At 40.6% G+C, this 27,022-nt stretch overlaps 1 protein-coding gene across 1 annotated transcript in view; it reads left to right on the plus strand.

The window, feature by feature from the left end:
• Nucleotides 1-27,022, plus strand: part of CEP112 (centrosomal protein 112) — a gene marked incomplete at both ends in the record, with an annotated part of 144,138 nt that overhangs the window by 25,118 nt on the left and 91,998 nt on the right. The window contains 10 exons of the mRNA XM_080356772.1: nt 3,165-3,251; nt 5,125-5,224; nt 5,743-5,861; nt 7,497-7,640; nt 9,794-9,948; nt 10,267-10,396; nt 10,544-10,636; nt 11,247-11,306; nt 14,371-14,450; nt 26,098-26,233. Of these exons, the coding sequence (XP_080212898.1) occupies nt 3,165-3,251; nt 5,125-5,224; nt 5,743-5,861; nt 7,497-7,640; nt 9,794-9,948; nt 10,267-10,396; nt 10,544-10,636; nt 11,247-11,306; nt 14,371-14,450; nt 26,098-26,233 (1,104 nt within the window). The remainder of the gene's footprint in view (nt 1-3,164; nt 3,252-5,124; nt 5,225-5,742; nt 5,862-7,496; nt 7,641-9,793; nt 9,949-10,266; nt 10,397-10,543; nt 10,637-11,246; nt 11,307-14,370; nt 14,451-26,097; nt 26,234-27,022) is intronic.

The following is a 27,022-nucleotide window of genomic DNA, read 5'->3' on the forward strand; positions in this document are numbered from 1 at the left end:
GAATTTTTAAACCAATATATCTTCATTTTTACAGCAGATGCTCAGATTAACACTTCCAGAAATTGTGATGAAGATACATGTGTGTTTTGGAGCTGCGAACCATTATAAAATGTAAATGTTGCTGGAGATATGTTACTTTTTACCAGTTGCTCATTATGGATATGGCTGAAAACTCCATGTGCACATTTAATACAGGGCTCCTCACATTTATTTATGTAGGAGGTCCTGAAGGGACAAAATTATATAAGTTGTGGATGAAGCAGACAGGGCAGGAAAACGGCTGGGGTGCTGGAACTTCAGAACTTCCTTGAGTTTCTAGAAGTTGAGGGCCTTGGGTCATTTGGAAGGTATCGCCTTTTGAACCCCCAGCCCATGAGGAATTGTCTTGGGGTTTTTCAAGAGTGGGATGTGTTGCTTGGGTGGTATTTTTGTTTTTCTATTCAAAGACAAAGTAATCTATTTTGTTATTGCAGTGCTTGCCTTCATTATAGCTGGCTTCTCTATCTTGGACAGCCCTGTTTTTCAAATGTCTTGTTTGGTTGCAAGTAGCTCTCTCGAAGTGAAGCTGCCTGTCCTTTTTGGAAGGTAGCCCCCAAATCCATGACATTTTAAGGCATTCTTGTTCTTCTGGAATTAGTGCAATGAATTAATGAACTAAAATTGAGAACTAGAATGGCGTTGAGCGGAAGGTGAATGACAAGAAGTGGGAGCCAACCGCGGGTACGGGGATTTCCGCTGCCAACCTGAGCGGGAAGAACCATGTGGCTGAGAACAGTCACCATCACTTGTATTAAACATGGGCATATATTTCCAAGACGAATTTTTGAGTTTATGTTCTTTCAACCTACAGAATAATAAAATGTAGACTAGATCTCAGCTGATGCAAACTGCCAAGGATTCATTTACATCAGCCAAGAGGCTCGCACTTTATTAATGAGTTTTAAATGTAATGTGTTTGTGTGGATTTAACAGCTCCGCGAGTGCCGTAGCTATACATCAGTAATTCATAAGCTTTTAATGTAATTCAAGTAGATTGGAGTCTCTTTCATGTTTAGTTTCTAGTATTTGTGTTTTTACAAGACCTTCATATTTATTTATGGAATGTTCACAAACTGTCTATCTGCAAGTGGATTACTGTGCTCTTTTTTTGAAATCACGACTTATTTATCACCGGCAACTAAGATTTTCTTCTATAATGTCACTTCGTTGGAGGGATATGTGCATATATTTATTTCAATTTATACATTTACATATATTTTATGAATAGAACATGCATTTTTATTGTGATGGTGATAAAAGAGGCGGCTGACAGCTGAGAATACTATCTGCTTTCTTTGGATTAATTCTCAATCTAACTTTTTCCCCCTTGGGTTATATGCATAAGACTATGTGTGTCTTTAGCCTGGGGAGATCCGCAGCCTCTTTCTATGTGGTGTAACGAGCAGGCCTGTGCTTTGAGGATCAGTGGGTGCGGAGTCTGGAAATCAAAAGAATTTGCTGCTCTTGCTTCTCTGTTTTAAGTTCTTAAGGAGCTTTCTGTATTTAATGAAAAATTTAATGAAATATAACAAGGGAAAGTGTAGAGTCTTGCATCAGAGTAGGAACAACCCCAGGTTCCAGTATCAGTTGGGGAGTGACCTATTAGAGAGCAGCGTAGGGGAAAGGGACCTGGGGGTCCTGGGGACAGCAGGGTGACCATGAGCCAGCACTGGGCCCTTGTGGCCAGGAAGCCAATGGTACCTGGGGTGGGTTAGAAGGGGGTGGTCAGTAGGTCAGAGAGGTTCTCCTGCCCCTCTGCTCTGCCCTGGGGAGACCACACCTGGAATCTTGTGTCCAGTTGTGGCCCCTCAGTTCCAGCAGGACAGGGAACTGCTGCAGAGAGTCCAGCGCAGCCACCAAGATGCTGAAGGGAGTGGAGCATCTCCCGTGTGAGGAAAGGCTGAGGGAGCTGGGGCTCTGGAGCTGGACAAGAGGAGGCTGAGGGGTGACCTCATTCATGTTTCCAGATATCTAAAGGGTGAGTGTCAGGAGGATGGAGCCAGGCTCTTCTGGGTGACAACAGTGACAGGACAAGGGGTAATGGGTTCAAACTGGAACACAGGAGGTTCCACTTAAATTTGAGAAGAAACTTGTTGATGGTGAGGGTGGCAGAGTCTGGCCCAGGCTGCCCAGGGGGGTTGTGGAGTCTCCTTCTGTGCAGACATTCCAACCCGCCTGGACACCTTCCTGTGTAACCTCATCTGGGTGTTTTTCTGGTGGTGAGACGCCACGTGAAGGTGTTTGCTGGGGAGATGTTGGTTCTCACACGCCAAGGACTTTGGTCTTTCCTAAAGCCAGCGGGGTCGTTGGGATCTGTCACTCCGAAGAAATTTTTCTGCCCACTTTGCTTTCTGAACAGGAGAAATGACTGAACGTGGGAGTGGAATCCCCTTAATCTGACTTCGAGGTGTCACTTTGACTTCTTAGAAAACTCGGAAAAGCACTAAATACCCGTCGTATTTGCAGCGTCCTCAATGACACAAGATGCAAGAGATTAAAAATACTTTCTAAAGATGAAAACATTGACTATAAGAAGCAGCAACGTGTTATTGTCAGGGGGGTTCAAGTGCGCTACTGTGAACAAACACAAGCAGGAAATGTATTTCAGCAATCGAATTCAGCAGCGATGGCCTTAATCCCAGTACAAGTAACGTGTAAAAGGAAATGTGCTTATGTTGTGAAAGCTCTGAATAACAGAAAACAAACAAAAATAAAGTGCATCCGGGCTGAAGGACGTTCTTTGTATAAATGTAACACCTGCCTGGGTGATAAAAGCAAGTTTACCATACTTGGTATATTAACAGAGATCTTAAAAGTTTCATTCTTAAGTGTTTGTTTAAATAAGGGATGATGGCTTTTTCTGGGTAGTAGCAGTTGGGTTTGTTGCCAACTAAAACATCTTACATGTTGATTTGCTAAATAAATATCTTAGGTTGAGATCTTTTTATCAGTTTTATCAAATAAATATGGAAATACTGAGAAACTGAATATACGTTCTTCATAGCCATGATTTGTTGGTGACTTCTGCTTGCCTTCTCAAAGAGATAAATGTATAGTTTAAAAGTTACGCAATGGTCCTTATTCTTTGTTTTAATTTATATATGTGTTCAATTTTGTTTTTAAAGCTGGACGTGAAAATGAAAATAGCAGAAGGCAAATTTCATGAAGAAAAGCTGAAGTTGCAGCAGAAGCACGATGCCGATGTTCAGAAGGTAAGAAGTGCTTGTTTTTTCCAATGATGGTATGTAAAACAAAACAATGGTCTGATTGCAGTAAATGATTTGCAGTTGTGCTTTGACTTCTTCACAAAGTAAGATTGTAGGTAACAGTTTGTATAAGCTGATGGGAATGCAGAGCGTTCTATAACATAAACTTAGGAAGAGAAAAACGCTTGCAGAAAGCAGATGAAAACACAAGGCGATTTGTTTGTTTGAACAAGACACAACCAGCCGAACAGCTTCTCTGGATTCATATGCTGATGAAATCATAAACTCAGGACTTTTATTCTAAATAGAAAGCACTTGTGTTATAGCAAAATATGAACAAAAAATTCAATTTTTATGGACAAGACGCAAAAAATCAAGTAGGAAAATCTGCAAGTCTCCCACATATGTTCCTACTAATACAGCCATAATGCTTGTTCTCGTGTCTCCGTTTCAACACTGTATCTTAAAGCAAAGGCTGGTCAATAAACAGTTTGTTATTGATGTTATTGCGTTGTTAAAGCTCTATGTGGCTTTTAGTTCTTCCCAGCAATAAAGCAACACCAGATATACTTCCCTTGGGTTAAGTTGGATTTGTCTTTTATTGTGTTGCATAACAGCGCTTTTGGAAAGATTACTGAAAGCCTATCAAAGACCATACTGTTACTTTTAATACTGTCTTTTAAACACATGGGGTCAAATTCGACAAGGTGCTGAGTGCTTTCCAAGCCCTGGGGTCCCAGGAACATGACGGGAGTTAAATGCTCAGTGTCAGGATCACGATGACTTATCCTGCTTTAAGCCTGGCCTTACTCAGTACCTCGGTTTTGTTTCTTAAGACTGAGTCAGAGACTTGGAGGAAATGAGTTGACACAACATGATGCCACATCAAAGGCTCCGAAAGGATGTGAATATTTGGTCAGGTGCATATTTGGCTCATCTGTTCCCAAAGTCTGTGAGCACAAGTAGCTGGCGAAGCGGAGAGTCGAAAGGAAACAGCTTTGTGAGAATAAGAAATAGTTTAAATGCTTTCTCATCCCTCGAGTTGTCATCCTTTTTCTAATTCATGGTAGGATTCTGTCTTTTGAAGTTGTTTAATAACGCTGGATGTTTTGGAAGAGGTTAAACAGTGTCGTATTCATCTTTAAAGGCACAAAACATTTAATGCAGATGGATTAATATTGTTTTAAGATGAAAGCTTCTGTTTGATGAGAGATTTGGGGCACTGTTATAAAATATCTATAACTTTAATGATTGTCTTAAACACGAATTTTAAATTAAAATACTATCTCAAAGGGCGCAAATATTGGAGCATTTTTTTCCCCGAAATCAGCATGTACAGAAATGTGAACGCAGTTCCACCTCATGTACTTGCTCTATTGCAACCCATGGTTTCCTGGAATACAAGCAAAGAGTTGCAATTGGCGAAGTGCAAAAGAATGTAACGAAATTCACCAATTACTTAAGTGTTTCTTAAACCTGCTGAGAATTGTAGACACCTCTAAATATTATTAGGCAACATAAGTATGAAAAGGGAAACAAATCCTTTCTGTTTGCAGTAGTAGCACCATGAGACTTCCCAGCTCAACAAAAGCAACATTGGATTTGCCCAAGTTTAAAGGAAAACAAAAAGACCCCTCCCCAAAAAACACCACCATAAAACTCCTTTTTAACCGACTCTGCTACCTACATTTATCTAAATCCATCCTCTGTTTGTGACTTGATGCTCTTAACTGTGAAAATGACTTAGATTTAATCCCTTGGTCCTGCACGACCTAAACACTTGTTGAAGGCAGAGACCACTGCATATTATTTTGTGCACTGGTTATAGTTTTGTGGGGTTTTTCGACTCTTATTAAGGCGCTGTGATTTTTCCCTACAGATCTTGGATAGAAAGAATGATGAAATAGAGGTGATGAAGTCCCTCTACAAAAACAAACAGAACGAAGCTGAGGAGACCATTAGAAAACTGGAGAAAAGAGGTGATTTATTGTTTTTAGTTTCGCCGTTGTTTCCTGTGTGGTGGTACCGTAACCGCATCCTTGCCCTGGCCATGCCCTCAGGTGTCCCTTCCAGGTGCAGGTGTCCCTTTGCTCTTCATTTGCAGGTCTTGACCTGCTTTTTTCCTTTAGTTTTTTGGAGCCTTGTCCAGTAGTCTTTGCTGTACAGTTTCCAAACTTAATTTCCTTGCATATCTTGGGCATTCAGCCTTCACGAGAACCTTTTCTCCTAAGGGTCGACATAAAATCAGGTTAAAAATGCCTTTTTTCCTTAGGTTCTACAGAATTTTGAGGATTGTATTATATATTTACTGCTTGAGTAAGGAAAGCTCACTATTTTGTAAACAGAGAGAACACCTTGTAATGTTTTAGTGACACAGAATCTAAGCACATACATTAAGTATTTTTAAGACTGTAGTAGTCTGACTGCGTCTGTTGCCAGCGCTGGAAGCTCCCAAGGTATCTCTTGAATGGTTGTTTGTTTTTCCCATTTTTGACAGTTCAGACCCTTGTTCGTGAGTCACAAGTCGTCAGAGAAGCGAAAGAGAAGCAGATTGTGGAGTTAAAGAAGATGTGTGAGCAGAGCAATGATTCTCTGAACAACGAGTGGGAGAAAAGGGTAATGACTAATGCTTGCTTTGAAAGACTCCCGTGGTCTGGGAAAATACGTTTTGTCACTTAAAGAAAAAAGAAATATAAGGAATATGTTGCTTTTAGTGATATTTTCTTATGCTGATTTTATTTTTTTGTGGAGTAGTTTCGCAAGACTCATTGCTGGTGCTTTTCGGCCCCAGCCACCAGCTGCTCCCCCTGATCCAGGTTGTAGTATGAGTTGGGGAATGACCTATTAGAGAGCAGCGTAGGGGAAAGGGACCTGGGGGTCCTGGGGACAGCAGGGTGACCATGAGCCAGCACTGGGCCCTTGTGGCCAGGAAGCCAGTGGTGCCTGGGGTGGGTTAGAAGGGGTTGGTCAGTAGGTCAGAGAGGTTCTCCTGCCCCTCTGCTCTGCCCTGGGGAGACCACACCTGGAATCTTGTGTCCAGCTGTGGCCCCTCAGTTCCAGCAGGACAGGGAACTGCTGCAGAGAGTCCAGCGCAGCCACCAAGATGCTGAAGGGAGTGGAGCATCTCCCGTGTGAGGAAAGGCTGAGGGAGCTGGGGCTCTGGAGCTGGACAAGAGGAGGCTGAGGGGTGACCTCATTCATGTTCACAGATATCTAAAGGGTGAGTGTCCGGGGGATGGAGCCAGGCTCTTCTCGGTGACAACCAGTGATAGGACAAGGGGTAATGGGTTCAAACTGGAACACAGGAGGTTCCACTTAAATTTGAGAAGAAACTTGTTGATGGTGAGGGTGTCAGAGCCTGGCCCAGGCTGCCCAGGGGGGTTGTGGAGTCTCCTTCTGTGCAGACATTCCAACCCGCCTGGACACCTTCCTGTGTAACCTCATCTGGGTGTTCCTGCTCCATGGGGGGATTGCACTGGATGAGCTTTCCAGGTCCCTCCAACCCCTGACATTCTGGGATTCTGTGATCCAGGTTCCTCTGCCCCTTGACAAGTCTCAGGATATATCAAGGAAATGTTGATTTCTGGTTGACCTGACATGGAATTTTAATCTTGGTAAACCTGCTGCTACCTGCTGCCAGGGTGATTCCTTTGAACTACTGTTTTTTGCATTGGGTCATGAATTCTTGAATGTATTTTTATTTATTCTGAGGTTGAAGAGAGCAGCAAAGCTGCATGTTTATTGCAAGAGAGCTTCACCTTTGTGCAGATTATTGTCAGTATTTGTCTTGCTTTACCTTTCTTGGGAAAAGGAGGGTCACAAAAAGGGCAGAACCACCTCCCTTTGTAGGTGAAGCATGCTGTTAATTTTTTGCAGCCCTGCATCTGGAAGTCATGTTGGTTTTAATTCTTGTCCTGGAAGAGATAAATCCCAAATCTTGTCCTTTTTGCTTAAGACCTTGAGGCTTCAGTGTTAGGTGGGTTATTTTGTTATAGAGAAGCGTTATCTTCAGCCCAAAGTCATCTCACTTCTTGTGGTTATCAAGCAAGTGCTGTTCCTACAGCTGTAATTGTCGCCAGTGATGCCATTGTGCAAACAAGACGGCAAATTAAAACGCTAATATTTATTTTAACTTAATGACGTTAAGTGAAATTGGAGTGTGCTTGTTACTCTGTTTATATACTATAATAATATAAAACTCATGCTGGTTTTATATGCCATTTATGACTTGGCGATCTCTTTGCGGTGCAGCTCCACAACGCGGTGGCGGAGATGGAGAAGGAGAAGTTCACGATTCGGAAGAAGCACACGGAGGATATGCAGGAGCTGCTCGAGGACACCAACGCGCGGCTCAGCAAGATGGAGGAGGATTATTTGGAACAGATCAAGTCAACCGTGAGTTCTTGCTGTAAATACGCCACGAAAGCAAGTGTCTCTTGCAGTGTTCAAATTTCACGTGTAAAATGGACGTAAATGTTGTTGAGCGGAGGAATATTTCTAATGGTGCAATGTGGTCGTTTTGTCTTGGGAGAGAACAAGAGTCCCGCAGCCAGTCCAACCAGTTCTTCCCCCTGGGTAAAATTCATACAGCCCTTTGATGAATATTACACAGATATATGTTTGTATGGAAGGAATATTTTTAGCATTTCTCACTGGTTTTGATTCAAATTAGAGGAACTTTTGTCTCTGTGGTTTTGTAGACTATAAAAAAGGATTTCTATACCAAATCTATTTTCATGGATACATGTGGCTTCTTACCCGCCCCCTCTTTGAACGATCAAATACTTCTGTTAGATTAAAAATCTAATAAAAAGGATATTTAAAATAATGATTGTATTATTCTAATTGATTTCATTGCTTTCCTAGAATAACTAAAAACATGTAAGCAAGTGTAATCTGGATTTTGTGCCTGCTATATAACTAATATAAAAAGCAAAAAATCCCCCAACAAATATCCCCAAGAAAGCATCCCGTACTTTTTATCAGAGTGAGGTATGAAGAAAATTAAATTAGTGAAAAGACAATGTCAAACAAAATTTATTCCTTTATTAATGAATGTTGAATTTAAACATTGGCATTCAGATCATGTCATAGGTAACAGTAAATACAGAGAAAAATGGACACAGTCTGTCAGCAGGATTGAATTTAAGAACCATCAAAAGTAGACAGATCTTGCTGAGCAGCTTCTGATTTAATAATTAAACAAGGTAGAGTTCAAGGCAGGGCTTAAGATGAAAGACCAGGCTGTCACTGGAAATTAGTTTTCTTTTTTCCTCGCTCTTTCTTTCTCTCTCTCGATTTCTTTTTTCTGGTCGGTGTTTCAGAGTTCCCTTGTTCAGAGTTTCTCGTTGTCAAGGATGCCATTGCTGTTAGCAAGTGAAATGGGCTGAACCGCCTCACTGCTACGGCAAAGCGGGGAGGGCGGGTTCTGTGCATCGAGCGAGCGTCGGCTCCCGAGGGGCAGAATTATAACATTTGGCGATATGTTAAGCACGAATGTTATGTTTTGAGGTTCCTGCATTGCTCCAGGCTCATTTAACAATTCTCTGACAGTTGGGGCACTGACTCAAGATGGCAGATGTTTGGTTTCCCGTGTTCCTGTGCACGACACTTTCCTTCTCTGTATCCTGTATCCCTCCGCTTGCCAGGAATAAACCAGAGGTGATACACTTACCTTGCAAGACGATTGGCAAATCATTTAGTTAATACTTGGTAATGGATTTGAAACCCAACTAGATAGCAATGAGTGCCCGCACGGTTAACGTAGCGTTTGTATTATAACGTTCTTGCATCCTCCAAATCCACAGCAGATGTTGCTGTATCTTATTGTTTACATCCTTAGATATGGTTTTGCCAAAGTGCGCACCTAAAAGGCAGTTGTTTAAAATCTATAATTGTTTAGCAATTGAAGTGCATTGTTCCTTGTTTTAGATTAGAAATTTTATATATATATATATATATTTATGTCTATAAACATAGGATGGCCATAAAAGTGCTCAGAAGAATATTTTAGCATGAAAGAGCTCCAGATTTCACTGGATGCTATACAGTTTAATACATTTTCTGGCCGACTTTTATAGCTGCTCATCACTCTAATGATCAGTAAAATCTTTTTGTATATTTAATTTTTTCCTCAAATGCTTTCCTGGATGTAGGTTGTACATATTGCTAGTGATAGCACACTTTTTGGTGAATGGAAGGTCTAAAAATGCTCAATATGTATAATCATCCATTACAATTTTCCATAGAAACATCTGTTGCCTCTCCCGTTTTAAAAGATTTGTAGTTTAGAAATCAGTTGCACACGCTGTTTTGCTTAGGGGAGAACACGTGTTGCTTTAGGGGGGGAACAGACATCCATATTTTGAAGATTTATTTATTTTTATGTACAACATAGAATTCACTGTCATGATTGATGACAGCTTTGCTATTGTAGCTCTTGTGTCTCTGGACCACCAAAGAACCTTGTTGCTCCAGGCTACTGAATAACAACAGGGGGATACCCTCATTTCTTCTGGTGTTTTCTCAACAATGACTTATTCTTTCAGAACCAGACGGTCAAGAAACTGGAGGCTCGTGTCCAGCAGTTGACAGTTGAGGCTGAAAATAGTAATTTACAGCGTCAAAAATTATCTCAGGAAAAGACCGATGCAGAGCAACGTTACCAGACGGTTTGCTCTGAACTTCAGGAAGTGAAAGCAAGGTAATTAAATAGAACTTGCTGTTTTTCACGTTGGACAATATGGAATTACAGGAAGCAAGTATTTTTTATTTCAAGAGCTCAGTGATGGTAATTGGCAGTAGAAAATGGTCATTAAAATGTATTAATTGATGTAGAACTCATTTTGGAACTGACCATCATAAGAAGTCCATTATCTTTCTTTTATTCAGACGCATTTCATTCTGTTACCATGGGCACGTGGTGCAGGTGCACTTGCAGACTCTGTAGAATTGATACCGAGCACATAAAATACCAAAATATGAAAGTGATTTCCATATTCTGTTTGCTTGCTGCTTGTAGGCTCTGCTCGCTTCAGAAGGACAAGGATCACATTGTAAAGGAATACGAGGAGACCATTCAACAACTACAAAGTAAATACGATGTTGATATCAGTTTGGCAAAGCAGGAACGTGCTCTGTCTGCAGCTAAGGTATGCTTCCATGTAGAATAGCCAAAACTGATGTATCCACTGATGTAAACTCATACAATGTTCTTTTTTCAGTTTGATAGTTTTTTTTCCAATTTCCAGGCACCTTTGAGAAATAAATGTAATCCTTTTGCTGTTAAATCCCTACAGGCATCTGATGCGATTGAAGAATTACAGCACAGTGTGTCTCTGTTAAAACAACAGTTGCAAGATTCAGACCATCAGAGGCAGCAACAGCTGAGGGTGAGCCCTGAATTTCTTACTCAAGAATGACCAGCCCTTCTTACTTTTTTCCACTGATTTGAGTGTTTAGATAGTCATATTAAATATACTTATATATAACAGGCATCTTTGTACTGTATTCATAGAAATATATAAAGCGTCACCTTAAGATTTAAAAACTTCAAAATGGTTTTTATTTTTTTACCATTTAACAGTTCAGTTCAATATTCTATCTTCCTATAGGCATTTAAATTAATCCTTCTATCTCAGGATAATGAGTTCCACATCTGTGTCATGTATCAATCCTGTTTGAGTCTTGGCATCTACTTTTCCTCCCGTGTCTTTCATTTCCCAGTTGATGTAGTACAGAACGGCATTTTAATAGCTCAGGAGAACAAGTTGCTGTTTCTCTTTAGAAAACATGAATCATGACTTCAGAGATTGTTTTGTTATGGGTGGATATTTTTGCTGTCAGTTGAATTTTTGGTGTATGTCAAGAGAATTTTTCAAAGATGATATAAGGTGGACTTTTAATTTTGATGGACAGTTTTATAGAATGGAAAATGTGCTGCTTTGAAATGAAAGAAAAATGTGATTTGTTTCTTTAGAATAAGTATCTCTTCCTTTTCAGGATCAAGAACACAAGCTTCAACAGAACAAACTTCACTTGGAGCGTGCGTATGAAAAACAGGTAATGTTTTCAGGAAAATATACTGTCTTTGCACATTTCCACTTTTGTTGTAGACAGAAGCCAAAGGTTTAAATTCTGAAATTCCCAAAGTAGTACATTTTGGAATCTAAGCATTTAACATGGGTTGGAAAAATAATTGCACCAATTCACGAGGATCTCAAGCCCAGTGATGTTGCCTCTCATTCTTGGAACCTTGTTCTGGAACTGAGGGGCCACAACTGGACACAAGATTCCAGGTGTGGTCTCCCCAGGGCAGAGCAGAGGGGCAGGAGAACCTCTCTGACCTACTGACCACCCGCTTCTAACCCACCCCAGGTACCATTGGCTTCCTGGCCACAAGGGCCCAGTGCTGGCTCATGGTCACCCTGCTGTCCCCAGGACCCCCAGGTCCCTTTCCCCTACACTGCTCTCTAATAGGTCATTGCCCAACTTACACTGGAACCTGGGGTTGTTCCTGCCCAGATTCAAGACTCTACACTTTCCCTTGTTCTATTTCATTAAATTTTTCCTGCCCAGCTCTCCATCCTGTCCAGGTCTCTGATGGCAGCACAGCTTCCAGTGTCACCACTCCTCCCAGCTTGGTGTCACCAGCAAACCTGCTGACAGTCACTCTATTCCCTTGTCCAAATCATTGATGAATATATTGAATAATACCAGCCCCAGCACTGCCCCCTGAGGCACTGCACTAGATCCAGGCCTCAACTGGACTCTGCCCCATTGACCACGACTCTCTTGTCAACATGCATTGTCTTTACATCAGAAGCTTAAATTAAAGAATGTGTGTTTCATCAAAACCACTTCATCTTAAAGCACTTTGTAAATACTGTCTGTTCTTTTAGACTTTAAACATCAATAGGCTTTAAATTAAACTTGAGTTTTAGTGATGTTATGTGTTCAGCTCATGCAGTGTTTAGTAAGAGGATGTGTTCGATGGCTATTTAATTGGAAGGATGTGTTATTCAAACATGTCATTTCCAAATGTGGCAAATTTATAACATAAAATAATGGGTTGTGATCATAGCTACTTGTCACTTGGTAATTGTGTTTGCAACGTCAATCATAGTGAGTTTTTGGTTTGAGTTAGTGCCTTCTGCTGAATTGCATTCAAACCCTTTCTCATTCCAAGATATGTTTTGGTCTAATCCTAGCCTACGTTTGTCTTTTTAGACAAGTTATGGTTTCTGCTGATGTTGGCCTCACTAAAAGTATAGGACTGGAATAACATTGCAGGTCAAAATAGAAATATATTAGCATAATTTGGCGATCTTCTAGCTGCTGAAATATAGTGGCCAGTGTTTTATTGTAATACATCACTTCCTCTGCAGACAAATAGGGATTAAATGTGGCTGGTAATATTTCCGAACGCCATTAAATGCTGTTAAACTTTGTGATTCTGGACAAAAGGTGGATGTATCTGTATGACCTGTCTGTGCTGGCGCTGGCCTGTGTGGATCCTGAGCAAGGCGGGAGGATCGTTTGGGGGGATCCTCTTTAGTTCAGCGTCTACGCACGTTGGGAGTTAGCGCAGATATTGAAGTTGTAACCTGGTGTCGGGAAATGAGAAAGTAGCCCCTTTATTTTTAATAGGTAACTTCATAGCAGTTTGCCTGGTCATAAATTTTGATGTAACTGTGTTTTCAAAATAATCTGAGATAGGAGGAGAAAAAAAATCCATGTGAACAATCTGTGGATATAAATCCATAAAATAGTGTAGATTGACCCATAAAGTACTAAACCAAGCTTCATGGAGTCTCTGGTGCAATCTATTCACTTAAGAACCTACCCATTATCTAATAATCTTTATTAGCCTACAGTGGCTATTGCCTACTAGGATATTTAAACATCAAACAAAGAATAGGTAGTAACCCTAAATGTCACTGTTTGATTAAATGTGCTTATCTGCTGAATCAGGAACCGGTTGGGCTAAATGGTTTTACAAGCAAAGGAAACACCTGCTTTTTATAAATAATCGACTGCTTGTTTTCCAAACATTCAACTAAGCGTAAGAACAGTGACAGATTATTCCTGAGAGCCATTCTTGAACCAGCTGTTCAATAGATATAATTTTACGGGGTTGGGCAATACCTTGGGTAGGAGCCCTTTGGTTTGGAGGCTCTTTCAAAGCAGCCAGGTGTTCAGTCTTCCATGGAAAAAACACCTACATGGACCTGCTTACATAGAGAATCTCTAAATTTGTCTTTTAATTGGATTGTACTCTTATGCTTCTGACTATACACTTATTAAAAGATGTTTTTCTTCATTATAGTGAATTAAGAGCATGTATTATTGGAAATTATTGTAGGTGGATAAAGGATTTTCCATGCTCCCCATCCGATAAGGAAAATCATGGTTAGTAGGTGACATCGTCACATTGTGACCCCTTTTTAGAGGTGCCTGTGTTTTGGGTTGGGTAGTTGAACACATACATGAGTGCCACAACCCCCCCATTTCCAAATGGGGTTTCTAGTGCCTGGATGCAAAAGGGGAAAACAGAATGTTTTCTATAATGATTCAAACACTCTGGTTTGATTTCACTGGCTCAGGAATTCATTAGTACCAAACCGCTTTTCCTCAACGTTTTACTTTTCTTATGAATACCCTCAGCTAGTTAATATTTGAGTATGTATTATCCTCAAGTAATGTTATTTCCTGTCTTTCGGTATTTTTATTGCTGTGAGAATTGATAACAAGTAGTTCATTTTGAGTATTCACAAATTGATAAGTGGACAATACACCATAGAGAATCCTTGTCATTATTTTAGGCAGATTTCTAGACCCTTTCCTGGATTTAGCTAAAGAGAATCTAGTTGCTTTTTATGTAATTACTGATATTTCTTTATTCTAGAGAATAATATTCTTTTTGAGAAGAAAAATGGCTCTATTGGCTATATTCTCATACTTCAAATCTATTAATCCTTATTCTTACATTCTATGTAATTTTAGAAATATAGATGGTTGCCTATGTCACTGCAAAAGAAATAGTTTTTATAATTTAAAATAACATTTGTTTTTAATCAGACTTTCTTGTAGCTAAAATATGGTCTTTTTTTCCTTCAAATGGTAGATTCAAGACATCCGGAATGATCTTGATAAAGAAAGAGGGGACGCTCTAAAGAAAGTTCGCAAACTGGAAGACACTTTGAAGTAAGTGAATAGGGGATAATTGTTGCACCATCCCCATTTATTTAGTCAGATTTCTTAAATAAACTTGTACTTTGGCTTATCTACCTGCCTGCCTATAGTTTGTCTGGGTTATCTTCCCGTTGTAAATCTTCAGGGTTCTAGTCAGCCATACAAATGAAGAACGTAAAGCAAGAACCAAACCTTATTTTTCAGGTGTAGGTGAGGCTTGGAGAAAAGCTCTACAGCAAGCAGAAGGTACTTTTCAATAACTAACTTGGAACAGGTTTTTTTGCTGACCTTATACATTAAAAAAACTAACCAGGGTGCACCAAGTTTGGTGTTTTGTGAGCGGGGAGCGGTTTCCATACAGCAGATCCACATGCGACAAGATCGACTCTTGTTACGCCGCTTCCATTTTTGATTATGTAAAATATTGTTTCCATCTGTTTATCCAGTTTAAATTCAAAGTTAGGGAAATAATTTATACGGAAAACGGATTATACTGAAGCAAACCAGAAGTTATTTGCTGAAACTACTTGGTTAAATGCCCCATAGGCTGATGGGGCGTTGCGAATATACTTTTATTCAATAGAAGTCACAGAGCTGAAGTCTGTATTGCTTTATTTCCATAATATCTTAGGTATTTGGCATAAAGACTATCTTAAATCACTACAGACGTTAATAAAAACCTCTAGCTTTTAATCTTTACATTCTTTACACTGCCTATTATTTATAATTTTAGGGAGATTGGATTGTTATCAACTAAACTGAATCTTTTAGTATTCTAACAACTGATTCATTGATAGTGTAGCTGCATTAATTATCTTCCACAGCTTTCAAATAACATCAGTCTGCACTTATGTTAATAAAATAAGCCTGAGCAGCCAGTGGACTGTCAAGTCAGGATGTATTCCCCGTGTCTTGGTGCAGAATAGATCGGTGATGCTCCAGTTTGGGCAAGTGGATGGATGTGCTGGGGGTTTGGGACTTGGTTTATGGTGAACAGTACTGTGTTGAAGAGCTCCTCGTTTATTTCACATATTCCCTCGCTGTAATTAAGCTTAGGTTGTGGGTTTGGGTTAGAGGAAGGGTTTGATAGGCTGGACTTTGAAGAGCCTAGTTTGGTGGTGCATCCTGCAGGAATGAAGATGATGGGGACAGAGGCCAGTCCTACAGTACCAACATTTCTGGACAAAATCATAGTTTTTACATATATATGATTATATACAATAAGTAAATACAATTATATACAATAAGTACAATATAAGTACAATATATACAATAAGTACAATTATATACAATAAGTAAGTAACACAAAACAAGCAGTAATACTTCTGTGTCAGAAATGGGTGTCTTCCTCATGACCTTATTTTTCATCGCTGCAAAAATTAGTCTTTTGCTATTCATACGAATTCACAAAACGTAACATCTTGTGTGAAAACGCTTTATTTTGCCGTATTCCTTTGACTTTGCGGAGTCAAATGAATTACAAGCTAAGGCAGGCACAGCAAACCTTTAGAAAACAACCTTCTCTTCCTTGAGAGGGGTGAGAATCTAGTTCACCATCTTCAATAGACGCGATGCCTTGTGGAATTGCGGCTCGGAACACGGGAGGCGCATCAGCGATTTCGCATAAACTGCTTTGATCTGAATGCGCTGTGATTCGGAAATGGCCACAGGATTATACCTTGAGTAGCTGCTAGTCAGCTGCCAACACACAGAAAGGGAAGCAGCAGGCGTTTTACTGAATATTATTATTATTATTATTATTATTATTATTATTATTGCAGCAGTGTGACAGCAAACAGCCCTATTGCAGTTTGCGGCATCTCCGCATAGATGCGTAATAAAAGTGATTTGAGACATTGCGTGGAACAGTAAAATCCCCATTTCTAAAAGCGTCTTTCACTTCCAATAAATAGTGTCACCAGACTTTTAATACTGAATAGGGGTTTGTGTAGTTTTTGGAAGGTTTTTATTCTTCTTCCGAAGTTTATGGTAGAAATATCTGTCAAAACGAAATCTTTAGCGAAAGAATTGCTCTAATACTCGTGACTGTTGGTGGTGACTTTTAGATATAAGTTTTGTATTTAGTTTAGCAACACATGTCATAGGCACTGCCAAATAGCAAAAGTGACTATAGGAAGGATTTTTCTAGAATGTCATTTAATCTGCATTTGTATAATAACAAAGTATTCTTAAAAAGCTTCTGTGTAATTACTTGAGGGGAAAGGTTGTTCCTCTAATCCCTTTAGTTTGGTCGCATAAAATATGTCATGAGAGTGGGTTGCAAATAAGGCTAAATCTCTGCAGTTCTTATCTCTCTTATTTTATGTGGAGGAATTGGAAATAAAGAGGTGTAGTTACATTAGAATTTGTCACAGTACAGACTGAGCTGAATACAACAGAAAAAAATTAAGAATAAAAAAATCTGTATCCATTTGTCGCTGAAGAAATTACATGGAAGAGAAGGAGAAGGTCTCGCTGACTTTATACAACACTGTTATCCAGAATAGCTCTCAGCATAATCAGTTCCCTTGCTCTGTGAAATTTGGACACCTATTTATTTAAAGCATTCTTTTTTTGTGTTTTTTGAGGTGTTTGTCCATCCTGAGATGGAGTTTTCGGACTAAATTATGCACATAAATGAGAGCTGGGGCTGTTACCATCTGTCACCCGCTGGATGTGCAGAACATCTGGCTGCTACTGGCTTTTTGGGATGGCAGTTACAATGGTTCTCACGTACCGCAAATAATGGTGGGATTTGATTTAATGCTTTTTGGTTTGCGTGTCTCATACACAAAATAATACTTTACTATGCCACCGAAGTATACCTTTCCTGAGTTCTTAATCTTCTATTCTGTAATGTGATTGAAGGAAACATTTTGTTCCAAGTCGCATGAGGAGGAATGAGGTGTTACCTGCGCAGGTGCAGATGTTGTGACTGCAGGGTGAAGTGTCCAGGAGCGCGCACTGTCTGCAGTTCAGCGCCTCGGAACGTTCTCCCTCTCAATCTTTGCCTTGTTTTTTAATATCTGCCCCCAGAGCCAAATCTCAGCACTTTGCAAGTGGTTGATGATACAGAGCAAATGCTTAGCAGCTGGTTTATTGAAAATCACTTAATAAAATTGTTTATTTACATAAGAAACTAGCAACACCTCCTTTCTCCAGCGCTTTGCTCCCCCTCTGAACTTGTTTCCAACTCTCTGGGAAGAAAGAGGGGCTGAACTCGCCAGGACCCAGCAAAGCTGCTCCAGTCTATGAGCACGTTGGGATTTTTACAACTATTTCTGAAGTGCACACGTACCCTTGTCATAGTGTTTTGTGACTGGGGTTAGATGGCAGACCAAAACTTTCAAAGCCTTTTCAACCAAAGGCATAGTGGTGCATGCAGATGTTCAGTAAAATACAGAAATAAGTTATTTACGTTTCATCCTATAGAGCCTACATGCACATGTTTTCTCTGGGAGTCCTTGGCATGAGAATCAGGGAGTCAGTTGATTTCTCTTTGTGGATGGTGCCATGGAATTCCCTCGCTGTAGAATTAAAAAGGCTCTTCAGTATTCCCACTATGATGGTTGTGGCAGTTCTTTATTCCTCCGCAGGCTGATGCCAGACACCTATCTAGGGTCTTTGTCAAGGATAGTTAATTGATACCAATTGATACCAAGGATGGTTAATTGATAGTTAATTGGTACAGTTATTACTACTACAGGCTTTGTCTCAAAGTATCTGGTAAAAATGCATTTGCATTTACTAAAACAAGTTGGGAAAATGCTGTTTTGGGAAGGAAATAACTTGGGTTTTTTGGTACCAGTTACTCTTCTTGAAGCCTTAGTGAATTCTTTATTCAAAGGGCTTCTGCTTGGCATCTCCTCATGTGTTTTGCCAGTCACAGAATCCCAGAGTGTCAGGAGTTGAAGGGCCCTGGAAAGCTCATCCAGTGCAATCCCCCCATGGAGCAGGAACACCCAGATGAGGTTATACAGGAAGGTGTCCAGGCGGGTTGGAATGTCTGCACAGAAGGAGACTCCACAACCCCCTGGGCAGCCTGGGCCAGGCTCTGACACCCTCACCGGGAAGAAGTTCCTTCTCAAATTTAAGTGGAACCTCTTGTGTTCCAGTTTGAACCCATTACCCCTTGTCCTATCACTGGTTGTCACCGAGCAGAGCCTGGCTCCATCCTCCTGACACTCCCCCTTTAGATATCTGTAAACATGAATGAGGTCACCCCTCAGTCTCCTCTTGTCCAGCCCCAGAGCCCCAGCTCCCTCAGCCTTTCCTCACATGGGAGATGCTCCACTCCCTTCAGCATCTTTGTTGCCTTGATCTGCCTTGAGATGGCACCAAGGACAAGTCGTTCCATCAGTTTCCCGGGGATGGAGGTGAGGCTGACCGGTCTAGAGTTACCCGGGTCCTCCTTCTGAGTCATTTGTTCCCTGCCTGACATGGTCAGAAGGCACACGGAGCTTGTCCTGAGGTTTTAAGCTCTGTACCGATACTTGTAGAGCCTTAGGAGAACAGGTTTTACATCAGACTTACTCAAAAGATAGATGGCAGAAGGGTATGCAGTAAATAGCAGTGAATATAATTTGATTTTCGTTTGCAGGTTACAGTTGCGTAATTTTGCGTTTACTATTACGTTGGATTGCGACATTTTAAAGAAGTTAAATTTGGACTTCCAACACATACAGAAATTATTTTTAAAACCCTGTGCGTTACGGTGGGTTTTGAGAATTTAATTATATCAAACCCTTTCAGAACTTTCTTTTTAAACAGCTGCTTCTTCAGGATACTGTAGGATGGATTGTAGTGGATACACTGCCCATAGTGGTCCATGTCATAGATATGATTGCATGCAGGAGAATATAACCACGTGATAATCATCAATACAGTGACAGATAAATAAATGGAGTGATAGCGTCAACCACAAGTTGATTTTTTTGTTCCTTTCTTGCTCCTCTGTTGAATCCAGATTGTGAGTAATTGCTTATCGTTGTTAATATTTTTAGGATAATTGCCTAAGTGTAGCTGTTTTCCTGAAGTTAATTCCATTTTTCCTTGAAAATGAATTATTTGTGTGTGGAGGAATTCTTGTAGGAATGGAAAAGCTATTACTATTTAAAGCCGGAAATAATTAAAGAAATATGAGGAGCCATTGTCTTTAATTCCAAATGTTGCAATAAAGAACATTGTTAAGAGTTTATATTCGCGTTCATTGTGTTCATCATTCTCTTTTATTAAAACATTCGGTGTTGTCTCGTTACAGCAGTCGCAATAGGATGAAAAAAGCAAACTCTGATTTAAACCCAGTGGTCACGTTAAGTGGCTGAAGAGTTTGGATAGAATTTTACTTTTTAAAACAGAGCTGTGTGGGTTTCGTGGTGGTTTTTTTGTCTCTAAAATCCGTGGAAAAGCAGCCAGCTGTTCTCCACTTGGGGCTCGGTCTGAGCATCTGAAACCTTTTAGAGCAAAACCAGTCAAAGTTTCCAGCATATTGTAAACATTCCTGTAGCCCTGGCGAACATGCTGACATAACCCTCGCTCTAGGAGGCACCATGTAAAGTATGAACAGAGGACAGAAAAATGCGGTAGCTTTATTTAATAGTCTCACTTAAAGGAAAGAAATAAAGTGTTCTATTAACTATTTACAGCCTTTCATTTTCTTTCGCCAGTTTCTCTGGAGACCTACTGGCGATAATGAAATATGGATTTAAAATGGAGCTTCAGTTGTACAAAAGAAAGTAACAGTTGATTTTAAATCCTTGTCTATGGGAACATTATGTCCCTCAAGATGGTTATAGAGATATCACATGACATCTTTTTAATAATAGCAACGAATAAGATAAGATAGAACTGTATGAAATGAGGAGTGTTGCCTTGCGCGGTGAAGAGCGTTGGTGCATCATGCTCTAACACTTAACACTATAAAAATAGTTACCTTAAATATATAGAATGACAGAATGAATACTGTATCCTTGTACCTCATTATATAGAGGAGTGATATGGTTTGGTTTTGGACTCTTTACTTACTCAGAACTGGTGTTTGCTGGTGTAGCTGTGATTGTCCGAGGTGGAAGAGAAGCAGGATTGGTGGGAAAGTATTTATTGTATTAAGGGCTTTTTGACCCAGGGTTTTTTTATCAGCACCTCTTTGAAATAATAAACCTGGCATGCTTCAAGCTAAGGCAATTAGTTTGATGTTTCATGTAGAATTCTGTATTGGAAAAGATGGAGACAGTCTTAACACTGTTGTTTCATCTTGGTTGTCTTTGATTTGCCAACCAGTGTTGGCTCTTGCGCTCCTCACACGTCTCAGGCCGGTTGTTGGTGGTGTGAAGTGATTCCTCTGGCCTGGCTCCCCTCTGCTCCACCATCTCTCCCATGGTTTGTCCTTCAGATGGTTTATTTTATCTGCCCTCCAGCCTTCTGTGCTGCAGCCCCATTCTCTGATCCCCATCTTTTCCTTCTTCGCACCTCTGCTCTGGGTATCTCATGAATCTATTGATTATCTGTGCTGCTGACTTGCTGGTCCACCTTTTAATTACAGCCTTGTCTCCTTTTATCTGAGCCATTATCTGCCCGGTCTCTCTCGTTCTCCCCTCCATGTTCTCCATGTTGAGGTTGAGCTGTCGTCTCCGCCCGTAAAAACCAGGACTATTAATTAATCTCTGTTCTAATCCTCCTCTCTTGATAACCACGTGTCTTCATGTATGTGCAGTATCTAAATCTTGTAGGCAGTTCCCGCCGTGTCGAGCAAAATTATAACATTTTCCTTTCCAGCGTTTTAACTCGCATCTCATTCATCATTTTGCAGTTGCTGTTTTTATTCTGTTTGCACAGCACCTAGCACAACAGTTCCCTGTCGTTATTATAATGAGAAATAGTGATAATTATTATTAATGTGTTTAACCAGTGTCTAGTTAGTTTGTGAGCCATTAATTTTGAATGTAATGCATTATTCTTGTTTCACAGAAGTGTGATACTACACATGCGGAATATTATTTACTCTAAATTCATTAACAGCTCTAAGTAGTCGTTTAGTTTGTTAATGTTATCTCATGATTTATTTAAAACATAAGTATATAGTTTAAAATAATACATTACAATTACTGTAAATATCATTCATTGTTATAGCTTTCTTGAAGGAATGCAGACCAGCTTTTTGATGTTAACATCTCAAATTATGCAAACTGTAAACAATTTATAAGTGGATTTGTTCTTTTTCTCATAAAGACAAGCTCATCTTATACTTAAAAATCAGGGAATGAAAGATAGAATTGTTCTCTGCTTTATATTTTTGGCTTTGTGTCTTTGAAATCATGAAACAAGTTAGAATGCTTTCTAACAACTTCGAAATATTAAAGTGCCCAGGGACAGGATAGGGATGATGTTTTGAAGGCAATAAATATTTCAGCTTCACATTTCAGTCTTTCTTCTCCGTTCCTTTGATCTGGCTTTGGTTTAGTTATCATTCCGCTTGAATGACTTCACACTGTCTTTCTTCCTCTCCACACCAAAAAGAAGTGTTCTGCACATATTCCATATGTTGTAGGAGAGGCCTCGTTGTTCCTCGTTTGCTGCCTTGCACCGAGATGCTCCAACCACAACCGAGGTGGGTGCGTTGAGACCCTATATGTGCTGTACACAGCAAACTCTTACTGCACCACTGGTTCAAAACAGCAGAGCAGAGGAAGTAACATCATTTTGTGTGTATTTCAGAGAGTTGGGATTACTCCTGAAGCTTTATTCTCTAACAATAAACAAAGTCAGCAACCCCTTCTTTCTACAAATTCATGGTACTTTAGACCTTAATACATTTTTAATGTAGTTGAAATAGTCTGCATTCTAGAAACTAAATTTAAGGGGTTGTTGTGTGGTGTCGTGAATCTTGCATTTGCTGTAAATGGATAAACCGCCGCGTTTGTGTGGGGTCACCGTGGCGTGGAGGGTCAGGAGCAGGATCATGGGGTCACTAATATTTCCATATACAACATCATATATATCTGTCCTTAATCTGGATGGGTACTCGTGTCTGTGGCTTATACACAGAAGATATTAAGGGAAATTTCCTGAATTTTGTTTTTGCATCAGCAGATCATATATGTTTTAATGGCAGTTATGTTTTTAGCTACTCAGCACACTGCGTATTGTGTTGTCTAGTGCGGTGCATTCTCCTTTGGGAACATGTGTTTATATAGGTATTTTTTATATCTAAATAGACTATATAATTGGTGATAACTGATTTTGTTTCAACACAGGTTAGTAAAAGAGTTGCTTTTTCATTTTGTTTGTCAACAAGTGAAAAGGAAAGCTGGTTAGAAACAAACACGTGCCAGGTTCAGCTGCCTCCCAGCAAGCGAGTAGTTTGCCCTTTGGGGGGTAGTGAAGCAGTTTTCCCTCAGCAGCATTAATATTTGGGGAGGAGAGGCAGGAACAGGCAAAGCACAGCAAATCTAAGTACGCGGGATCAGTGCGTATGTGTAACGTGGGATGATTGGGGTGATCTCAGCATCTCCAGCGGGACCGCTGGCTCAGCCATCGCTCTGCTCTCCTGTGCTGCAGCCGTACAGAGCGACGTTCATTTTTATCTACAGGCATAAACCCAGAGCCATACCAACCTATGGTGGGCAACAGGTGAAGCCTCTTGTGGAGTCCAGCCTAAGCTTCAGAAACTTAGTGGCAGCAAGCATCCTTACCACAGAAATCCCGTCCTCCGCTTTAGTGCTCCGCTAAGCTCAGTGCCAGCACTACTTGAAAACCTGGCAAAGAATTTGCATAGTCACGAATTAAAGCCTGGTATAATTTCTATAGGAAACCAGTGGGATTTTCACAATCCAGTTATTTTTCCTATCTCTGAAAACCTCTCTAAACTGCGCCCAGATTTGCTAAAGGAGTGTCGACCTGCTCGGGCAGGGACACGTTTTGTACACATGGATGTTCATGTGCGGTCTAAAATGATTTAATTTCTCGAGGAGGCTGTAACAGAGTCAGGTGCATCTCCCGTTCATGTTTGCTGTTGGTCAGCCCTTGTTTTCGTACCAGGGATGGTGAGAACCCCATGGGGTGACAATGCTGGTTCATACTCCGTCTGTGGGACATCTTCAGTTTATTGAGCCTCCCACGTAAACCACCTTGTGTTTCATTTACTTGCCTTGCAATGCTGTGATGTCTTTCTGTGTTTAGTTGTTACCCCTCGGAAGACGTTTTACGAAGCAAGGGAAATATTTATGATGAAGCATGAAGAGGAAGTGTGTAAGATGTTTATATTTGCCATTTATCAGGACACTTCAGAGCGCTGCTTTCTGAAATTGCAATTCTGGACTTCATAGCCAACTTTCACTGAGATGGTTTGTGCTGTCTAAGATTGCTAATTCTGTTGCCTTTATACACTGAAACAAGAGGAATTTGCTGCTTTTTAAATTGGGGCCAAGGAGTAAGTTCACCCTATTTTTATATTCAAGCCAGCTCAGCTTTAGGGGATTTAAGTGATGTAATTGTATTGTATTCGGCCCCACAACTCGTCCAACTGAAAAAAAATAATCTTCAAAGTGAATATTTTAGTGTTTCATGCAAGGCACATTGCTCAGTGTCTTGGGAAAATAAAAAGGAAAGCCTTTCTTGTGTTTGTGAACCGGGGTCCATTGTTGTACATGTTTTCTAAGCTTCTGTACAAATCTTAACTGCATAAAATGTGGGGAGAGCTGGCTCCTGCATCCTGAAAAAGTGAAGTTTTATTCCTGGTTATAATGAGATGTTGCATCTATTCATGGGATTAAGTCCTTTACAGAAAGGAAGGTGGATAAAACCAGATTGCTTAAAGTTTACATCGCAACATTTCCAAATAAAAATAGATTATTTGGGAAGAAGATGCATAAATTTGGAGGCTCACTAAGAGCCCAGGCACTGACATCTTGTCCTTTTACCTTCAGATTTGTTGCACTTCCATCTGACAGGACCGAAAACGTTGTTCCGTTCTCTCTTGGCACTTATTACTGGGGATATGTTTGAATGAGCTTTGGGTTCTGATTGTGTTTCCAGTGTGGATTCCCAGTATTTGGTGTATTTTGCGGGGTGGGTGCCTGGAACTGAATTAAGGATCTTTGGGAGGAGGAGGAGTCGAGGTTTTCCCCTTGGTGTTTCTTCCAAGGTGACACAGGGGGATCCCGTCCTCTCCTGCGGGTGTTCAGGGCTCAAAAGACAGTTCAGCCTCTCAAATATTCTTTCCTGTGAAATGCTGGTAGATTTAGTTGTGGGAGAGGGGAACAATGTTCAGTATCAAATAGCTATTAACTTAAACATTGCTCTATTCAGCAGCTCCCTACTACGTGGGCTTCGGGGGGATAGTTGAACCAAACGCCTTTGTGGCTCAAACCGATGCACATCTAACTCATCGGGCAGTTCATCTCAGTTTTAGCTGGTTCCATGCTGTAGGAGCTGGTTCCATGCTGTAGGAGCTGGTTCCATGCTGTAGGAGCTGGTTCCATACTGTAGTAGCTGGTTCCATACTGTAGTAGCTGGTGCCATGCTGGCAAGGTGACAGACCAGATGAATTAGCTGGTCTTTTCCATCTCTTACATGTCAGATTCTTTGTTTCATATGCAAATAATTTCTGTCAAAATGGGAAATTTCTCATGAGGTCCTTCCCCTGTAAAGTGAAATGTCAGCCTCAGGTCTGCTGGAATGTGTCTGCTGTTACAAACAGCCAGTGGAGCCACCTTTGTCCATCCATCCCACCGTCGTGGTCCCCTGAGCTTTCACACCAAGTTGGGCAACTCCGCTGATCCGTGATTAACAGAGGTCATTAACACCGCTTGATTGTCTTCCATGCGAAGGATGGATTTAAGAAGGATTTCTTAAATGTTTCGGGATTATCAGGTTTTTGGTCTGTGATGTATCAATAGGGTGGATGTGCCTGTTTTTTATGTATGTGTGTATATATACATATATGCATCTATGTACACATAATGCTATACATGCATTACTTTTGATATACTATGATGTCTTAAGAAACCCAAGCCATTTTCTGTATATGTATTGACTTTAGTATGTCAAATAGTATAGGCTGTTAATACGAAATATCTTTGCATAAAGATTTAACATCTGTCATTGCTTTAAAGGCTGAATAGATATTACAGCATTGTGGGTTTCTAATACATTAAGAAGGTACCATATGTCACGCATTGCCCTGCTTTGCATTTTGATATATGTCAAGCGGTGAATAATCCTGCATCTTGTCTGAGCAAAGATGGCACTGGGATAATTGTTATGTTTGTTTTTAATGGGAAAGGATAATCATGCTAACAGGAATTCATTTTAATATTGAGGGGGCAATATACTTTTAAAGGTGAGACTGAAAAACAGGGGTTATACAGCCGGGAGTAACCAATTCAGGTCAATGCAGACTTTAAAGATAGAGGTATTGTTGTAAGCCGTGAACACCGTGTTTAGGTGTGCGAAATTCAACGGGAGCGAGCGAAAATAACTCCCGCCTCCTTCTATTCCCTTCTTCAAAGTATCGCGGAGGGAAGTTGGGCAGGAGCTGGGCCAGGAAATGGAAATGCGAATACTATTTTAGACTGATAGGGTTAAAGGCCTCTCTTTTACACCAGCACACTTGTTCTTTTATTTGATACTTGAACTCTGAACATTTTCTGTGACTTTCTAGGGAGAAGGAGGAGCAGCTGGCGCGGGTGACAGAGGTACAGAGGCTGCAGGCCCAGCAGGCAGATGCTGCCCTGGAGGAGTTTAAGCGGCAGGTGGAGCTGAACTCAGAAAAAGTCTACGCTGAAATGAAACAGCAGGTGAGGAGGTCACAATGCCAGCCTTTCCGACAGTCTGTCTCAGTAGGATAGCGGATTCTGATCTTATAATGCCAGAAACATCCTTCACTCGAGAGTGCGACATCAAAATCTTTCACAATGTAGTGTCTTTGCCGGCAAGTCAGAAAGGGACGGTGGCAGCTGTTTCATCTTTCTAACAAAGCCGGAATTGTCATTGTTATAAAGATATCTGCGGTTATGAGACTGATTAGGGATTTTTCAGGAGTGAGAGTAGAAAGTGTTAGTTTATACACCCTCGTGGAACAACGGTTGTAATCTTCTCCTTAAATGTGTGTCTCTTCCTACTCTTTTCGCAACGACTCTGTCTTCCCTTAATGAGGTTTTGTAATCAGCAGGAGCCTAAGCAGGGGCAGAGCCGTTGTGGCTGCTGGTGGTCATGGGCAGAGGATGGAAAAATCCATTTTTCCGTCCCTGAAAATCAGTAGCAGGAATTTATCTAAAAATATTTTAGTCTTAAATTCCTTATGGCATTTAAATTCCTCATGGAATCGCCTGTGGGCCAAACAACAGCTAAACCGTTGTCCCTGGGATGGCACAAGCGCAATGTGATGAGTGAAATAAGGAACAAGCAACAGGTGATCAAGAAGACGGGGAGAAAAGGGAGGATTTCCTTGTCTTGCTCATGTGATCCTACAATTTTTATCACTAGTTTGGCTCTGCGATGTTTTTTTGCCATCTGCTTCCTACTTTGTCAAGCTCATGGTTATTCAGAGTCACCTAATGCCCACTGAAGGGTGAGTGGTACATTTG

The sequence above is a fragment of the Nesoenas mayeri genome (assembly GCF_963082525.1).
Source record: "Nesoenas mayeri genome assembly, chromosome: 19".
NCBI lineage: Eukaryota > Metazoa > Chordata > Aves > Columbiformes > Columbidae > Nesoenas > Nesoenas mayeri.